The sequence below is a fragment of the Ochlerotatus camptorhynchus genome, unplaced genomic scaffold, assembly GCF_037179485.1.
Source record: "Ochlerotatus camptorhynchus isolate MF236.1 unplaced genomic scaffold, CSIRO-AGI_Acam_v1.1 ptg000183l, whole genome shotgun sequence".
In the NCBI taxonomy this organism is placed as follows: Eukaryota; Metazoa; Arthropoda; class Insecta; order Diptera; family Culicidae; genus Ochlerotatus; species Ochlerotatus camptorhynchus.
In genome coordinates this window covers 797,621-805,269 of record NW_027040673.1, presented here as the reverse complement: position 1 = coordinate 805,269, position 7,649 = coordinate 797,621, and the positions used below count along the sequence as shown (strand labels likewise).

Below are 7,649 nucleotides of genomic sequence, written 5' to 3'. Positions count from 1 at the left end.
AAAATTTATCGATACTAGCGTCAAATTGATCGAAAGTGGAAAATTTATAAGGGAAATCATGTAATGCTAGCACCACATAACGGCGATGTTCCCACTTATCTTTACACAAGTTTCTGACCGAAGTTGGACGTCTGTTCTCTGTGTCTCTGGTGCAATGTAAAATCACACAATCGATGCAGCTGTTTCGGTTTTTTTTGCTGTGTACCCCTCAAGAACTTCTCGATACGAATGAGTAGTGACTCACTTTCTGATGTCGTTTTCGTTTTTGCGGTGTAGCTACACCGGTGCTACACTGCCGTACACCGAAATATTTTAGGGTGTAGATATAGGATGCACCTTTGTTTACAAACAAATGATGTTGAGCTGTCAAAGACTCGCGCTTATTCCTGCTTACACTACACCAGTGCTACACCGCAAAAACGAAAACGACATGAGAGGTTCGTTTTCAGTGTGTCTATGTGGTTTGTGTTCTCGCTAACAGTTTAAAACATCGCAAGTTGTCAAAAATGCTGTCACCTTATCTAATCAGCTGATGGTAAAAAATCAAAACAAAATAATCCGGACGGCGCACATAATGTCTGCATTGTTTTAGGAAACTTGAAGACATAATTTGTGAATGAAAAGTAATTCAAACGTCACCGAATTAGTGTAAGAAGGCAGGAAAGAACTATGAACTTTGCGGATACGTTAAAATCATGTTGGCTGATGACATTGATCGGTTCAATCCTGCTGACTGCCGGAACCTTTGTACTCTTCTGGAATGAGGTAAATGTTTCTTTTTAACTTGCTTGATTATTCTTTATACCTTATATACGAAATGATTAAATCTAAAGGCTCGTGCCATCAGTACTTCGCTCTCGCTGGAAGAAGCCCTCAACGATGCAAACACAGTCAGCGGGGAACATCCGTATGATAAAACCTACGAAGGGCGGCTGGTCCACCTGATCGGACCGATTGTCACCGGGGAACCACTCACTGAACCGGACTACAATATTCAAGTGCAGGCGGTGAAACTGAAACGACGGGTCCAAATGTATCAATGGGTTGAGGAATATGTGTATGCTAATAAGGACATGATAAAGTTCAGTTTTTCAACGTTTTGATATGTTTCTAGGGAGAATCGTTACGGTGAAGCCGTTGCATCTGTCCAGACGGAAGAGCGGACCTACTACTACACCATGGATTGGCGCGATAGTTTGGTCGATTCACGTAGCTTCTATATCCGAACTGGTCATCATAATCCTACCGCTTTTCCAATGGATTCCAAAATCTACGTTTCCGAAAGGGTCCACATCGGACAGTATGAATTAGGGGATGCTCTAAAAGACAGGTTTAAGAAATTCATCGATATCACGTCGGACACCCGACCAGAGGATCCATCGGTGAAGTTGCATTCCGGTCTCTATTACCACTGTAACGATATTTGGAATCCAGAGATAGGTGACATAAGAATACAATTTGCATATGCCGGTTTAGAAGGGTCGATGGTAAGATACAAAAAAATATACTCCAATCAACGATTTACCCATTCTTCTATTGCAGTACACGGTTGTCGGCAAACTGGAGAATGGAAAAATTATCCCTTATGAATCTTCCCACGCCAGGAAGGTTTTACTCATCTATTCCGGAGAGTTATCGTTGCACGAAACGTTCAAATTGGTGCAGCACTCAAAGCGACTGACTACCTGGGGCTGGCGATTAATCGGTTGGATTATGCTGTTCCTGTCGGCTACTTGTTCGGCAACAATATTGCAGTATATCACGGCTCAGAGTCGTGTCTTAAGGCAGTTTGTTCCAGACGCCAGTTTTCCCGTATCTACCAATTTGACCATGTCCCTCTCACTTGCGCTAGTGGTCACGTCCATTGCGTGGATTATTCATCGCCCTATGCTGGGGAGTGGAATATTTTTTGCCGCTGTCTCACCGTTCCTGTACTGCGCTCGCGGTTTGTTTAATAACTATCAACGTATGGACTAAGTGGCTGTGCAGGATGTAGTCTTAATTGGGGGATTCACTCAGGTTTATTCTACGAACGTTTCTTTTGTACTAACTTATTGACATCTAGTCTTACGAATTTAAATTAAACTTTTTAATCCTTTCTCATGGCTTCGATTTTCTTCAAGAATTCCCAAAGTCGCAATTCTGTATTTTATTCTCATGGTTTCCATCCACACCGCCGCTGTGAGAAACTCAGTGAAAGAGTAAGTCACTTTTACTCGATTGTATGACAAAATCTTACAACGCGGAAACGTTTCTAAGGCTCTTAGCAGAATGGAAATTTGCAATTTAGATCAACGAGAAATTGAACGAAAAGAATAGTAATAAATAATAAGAATCTTTTTTTTTGTCAGCGTGGTCAATCATTTGCAAGCTTCCTTGACGATTCAAATATGACGTCCACAAGTTTGTTGATATTCCCCCCTATTCTGCGAGTCACGTGACTCTCTCTCACCGGTGAGGTGACAATTGTCACCTCGTGTGAGGTGACTCTCCATGTAAATCAAATGGAGAGTCACCTCACACGAGGTGACTATTGTCACCTCACCGGTGAGAGAGAGTCACGTGACTCGCAGAATAAGGGGGATTGTTACCCATCTCCCGTACCCCTTCCTGCGTCACGCATGTTGCCTTATTTCTTACACGTATTGTTAAAAAAACCAGGGCTCCCTCTCTTCCTCAAGAGCAGTTTTGGAAAAGTTCGCGATATTTCACGAAGTTCACCAAGGGAAAAGTTCGCGAGTCATAGGGAACTTTGATGAACTTTTCCATCACTGCTCAAGAGTAGACGTCATATTTGAGTCACCCCCATTTTGCAGGGGCCTAAGGTTTTTCCCATGATTTTAATAAGTTTAAAGTTCTCTCTAACCATAATTTTGAAAATACATTTTCTTGTACATCAGTGTTACTTAGGATCGGGGTATTCGACTGGAATGAAAACCTTGTAAGGTCATTTTGTCACGAATCAAAGTCCGCCGACTAAAACCAATAAAATGAACAGGCAGGGGAAATTCTTCTCTACCCGATTGTGTTTTAGGTTTGCGAATGTAGGTTTCGATTTGCTAGAAAATGGCCTTACAAGGTTTGTTTACAAATGGATTTGAGGCCTTTTCAATTGTTGGTCTTGAATTCTTGATTGAAAATCGCTGATTACTGTGTTTTCATCGCCGACGTTTCGATCCAGTGGTTGGGATCTTCATCTCGATGCTAATCAGTTTGAGTGTTTTTCAAGCGCTTTTCAATCAAGACTGATAAGCCAAAACATTACTTAGGACCTAACCAAAGGCAACAATGGCAAAGTTGCCAGTCTTCTTGATATGATGTCTGCGACCTAACCCAATGTTTGCTTGAAATTGTAGCGAAAATAGCACGAAATCGAGATGATTCCTTCGAAAGGTCCTATCTGCTTTGATCGATTTTCTTTCGCTATTTTAACCACATAAAGTTTGATCAAGGAGGCAAACACAGCATCTGAGTTATTTACTAAAGAGCAAGTCGTTGAAGATAATAGATCAATGTAGGTAGATGGGATAGGACCTAACGAAAAATGACGCAGGATTTCTCCCAGAGTAAAACGGATTCTCACTGAGTACTCTCAGCGGTAGGGCGTTTTTCGCGAAAAGCAAAGCTTTTGAAAATAAAAGCTCTGAAGAGTACACGGTCGGTCAAATCACCCAAATTGAGTCGAGTCGACTCCATTGGGCAAAAGTGGATTTACTCAAAAGCGAGCTGAACTTTCCGAGCTTTTCCAGGAAATACTTCTTGAATTTCACGGTAAATGAACTTCCGCATATTTGAGTCACGTTATCTCAAATTCGTGTACACGGTCGTTTTCACCCAAATTTTAGTTTAGTTTACTCATAAACGCCAAAAGTTCCGGATCTCAGGGATGAGTAAATTTGCCTTATGTTTTTTTTTGCCGGAAAATGAGGAAAATTGATGAAAATTTTATTCAGTATAGGAGTAGTACCAATTGACTGAGTGAATCCAATCTTTACTTTTCTCATATTGAGCCGTATGAATAAAAAGAGTTGACTTTACTTTCCCGTGCTTTTCTTAAGGCCCACGCACATTAGATCCGGATCGGACGCGTTGCGGCAAAGTGACAGCTAAATCTATTGTCTAACTGTCAAATTTACGTCAACGCAACGCAGATGGATCTAATGTGAGTGGGCCTTTACGGGAAAAGTAAAGTAAACGCTTTTATTCATACGACCTATTATCTAATTTGTTCCTGCACGGCAAATGAGAACGACACAATTTTTTTAGGTTTTCCACAGGAAACCATGAGACCAATTTTACTCATCGCTGAGTTCCTGCACTTTTGGTTATTATGAGTGAACTAAACTCAAATTTGGGTCGTTCTCATTCGCCGTGTAAACAAACCCGGAAAAACATGAAAAACATTATGCTCATCGAACGGCTCCGGTGGTGTAGTGGTAAGCGTGATTACCTCTCACCCCAGCAGGCCTGGGTTCAATCCCAGTCGGCGCCGCCGGGATGTTCTGAGGCATAACATCTCTGATCACGCCTTCCTTCGGATGGGAAGTAAAGCCGTTGGTCCCCGGTTCATGAGTTGATGGGTCAATAGGTAGGGTCCAGGTGTGGGAGCTGCCTTCCTGGCACGTCGGTAGCATTGGTGCTCAGCACGGAAAACAAGATCGACGGAAAAAACAAACCAAAGGAAAAAAAAATATGAATAGATGTATTTGCCGTGTGTTAATTATCCTCGATTTTTCAAGAAAAATTTCTCGAATATGAAGAAAATTGAGAAAGGATTCACTCAGTCTATTTCCTGCTAGACTGAGTAAAATTTTCGTCGATTTTCCTCATACTTGTTATTCAAGACAATCTTCGACACGTTTGACTACACGAAAAACAAAAATAAATCATTAATGAATCAAAGAGGAAATGGCTCTAATGTTGGCCTATGGATCTAAGATTGGGCCCATCGCTAAAAATCTGCTATTATATCAATTCTCGCCTAACTTTTCAAAAGGTCCTAAGTAACAAATGTAAACAAATCGAGTTTATAAATGCACATTGCAACATTTGTACCTAAGAACATTATGCACACACACACATTCAGATTAATGTCAATTGAATTGAGAAAATTCTAAATTAACAAAACGTCTGAAGTCAAAATTTGCATTAACGATGTTTCACTATTACATAAGACGTTTGACTATGTTATTATTATTATTATTATTATTATTTATCTTTATTAGGGAGGCTTTCATCCTTGGGCTGGTTCGCCTCCAAAATCGTTTGACTATGTTCATCAAGACAAACGTCTGAAGTATCAGAAAAACCAAAACAGTGCAGATCTGTACTTCGGTCCTTTGTGTTTATACGAGTAAAACGTCTAAAATGTTCAAACAAACCAAAACAATGTCATTGTGCATATCGGAATTTTCATGTCAAGCATTTTTCTACTATTTCCGCGTTTTGACAATTATCCACGGCCCATACAAATTTAAAAAAAAAATATATGGACAATTGTCTACGCATGGGGAGGGGGGGGGGGGGGGGTCAAGCATACCGAAAAGCTGTCTACGTAGTGAACAGCCCCTAAAATATCACTGTTATCAAATAAAAAGCAGCTCACGCGACCACCAACGATCGACCAAAACAATCTGTGGGCAGTGTTGCGATATACCGTTAAAAAAAAAGTTGATTCATTGTCCAATAATCATATTGTTCGTTTAACTCGTATAACTTAAATTATGCACTCATAATGCTTAAAAACAAACAAATAATGTTGAAAACATAAATGACCTATGTAACTGTGATTATAACAAAACGTCCTATATAACATGTCCAATGTACACCTGACAAGAGCAAAATGTCCTATGTAACATTTTTCACGTTTTCATAGAAAAAAAAAATGTATGAAACGGGTAGATTATAATTTCAGTTTCAATTTTACTATCGCATTTTACTATTAAAGGTCTTAAAATGTCAAAAGTTGATTTGGTTTAAAATAGTATCAAAAAAGATTTTGTCAATCTTCAACCTCGTTTTTCTCGAAAAGAGTGAAATGTTCGATAGGACCTTTTGAAAAGTTAGGCGTATTCTATCTAGATGAACGCGTTATTGGAACGATACTAATGTATATTTTTGGTCGCTATTGAAAATTTAGTCGGTTTTTGAATCTATGTATGGGCTCAAATTAGGGGCATTACATCATTTCCGCTATACAATACATCCATTTCCGCTATATAATCATTTTCAGAAAAAAATCGTGGGATTGGTCGGTATTGGTTTTTTCCTTGATTTTTGTTTTCCACGATCTTGTTTTCCGTACTGAATACTAACACGGCGAATGAGAACGACCCAAAAATGTATACGATGCCCAAGTAACCAATATTTTTCTGAAAATTATTAAATATGAATCATAAATTATTGGTTTTCGTTTCCCGTGTTGTCATATGTTAACAAGTGAGGCAATTTGAATACATCAAGAGCAAATTTTCATTACATCGAAAGTAACAAAGGTAAACAAAGTCGAGCTATCAGTGTAAATCGATGCTCCTGCTATTACACTATATACTGTCCGAATATAGGATCACATCCCATTTTTAAATTTATTTACCAGTCAAATCGCTTTTTGACGTAATCACCCTTCGATCAAAATAGTTTTCGATGTCACCCGATTTCTATGGAGATGCCGTTTGTCTTAAGTCATAGCGCTGAGAAACCCGTGAAAAGTGTACGTTCATCGTTCCGCTTTCTCATTATTAAAATGAATAACTCGAACTGTTTGTTGCTAATACCCCGGACAGACTATGGCTTATATCATGTAATATAGGCTGGCTTGCAATGAGCACTCATATATAGGAATTCCAGTGAAAACTAGATGTATGAGTGCTCATTGCAAGCAAGCCTATATTACATGATATAAGCCATAGTCTGTCCGGGGTATAAGATGATTTCGGTGGTCCTAAAATGATGAATGGGCTGCACGTAAGGAGACGTAATTGATAATTCTCCCGAATATCCTGGTAAATAAACTTCGACTTAAGTAACAATAGGGGCCACCAAACGACGTATAATAACTTTTGACTCAAAAACCAGTATTTTTAGCATGAAAGCTAGCGATTTGCATTTTTATGATTAAAACCCTGCTAAATATGTTAAACATTGCTATCACTATGAGATTATATGTGTTTAATTGGAAATAGGAATAACTTTTCGGTCATCAAAACAAAATTTTATTTTTCTCAGATACTTACGACATAATGAAAATTTGCTCTTGAAGATCGTCTATTTCGTTCACTCTCCATCTGTTTAAATTGATGATGGAGTTTGACGTCACACTCCGTCAACCATGAACAGATACGACAAATTCCCATTGTACACCTGCTTACATTACATTGACTCTTGCACTATTGGCGACGACGACTGTCTTTGAGCCGGCTCCAACGGTGTCTCTCATTTACCACAAACAATTTTAACACACTCGTCAACGCCAATACGTAATATTTGAACCGTCCTTACAGATGCTAACACACCCCGTTTATAAACGAAAGCTTTGATCGACATTGAACGCACTCGTCGTGTAAATGCGAAACTGTCGCGCAAAATGCGCCCGCTGATTTTGTTTACCTCGAGTTTTTGGCGTAAGCAAGCGATGTTTCACGCACACGTCC

General features: G+C 39.4%; 1 protein-coding gene across 1 annotated transcript; it reads left to right on the top strand.

Moving 5' to 3' along the window:
• The first annotated feature begins 581 nt into the window (after positions 1 to 581).
• On the top strand, positions 582 to 2,064 carry Tmem43 (Transmembrane protein 43). The gene is made up of 4 exons (XM_065223012.1): positions 582 to 765; positions 834 to 1,057; positions 1,115 to 1,487; positions 1,543 to 2,064. Exons 1-4 carry the CDS (start codon positions 670 to 672, stop codon positions 1,975 to 1,977), a joined length of 1,128 nt encoding a protein of 375 aa, XP_065079084.1. The 5' UTR covers positions 582 to 669; the 3' UTR covers positions 1,978 to 2,064.
• Positions 2,065 to 7,649: the final 5,585 nt, after the last annotated feature.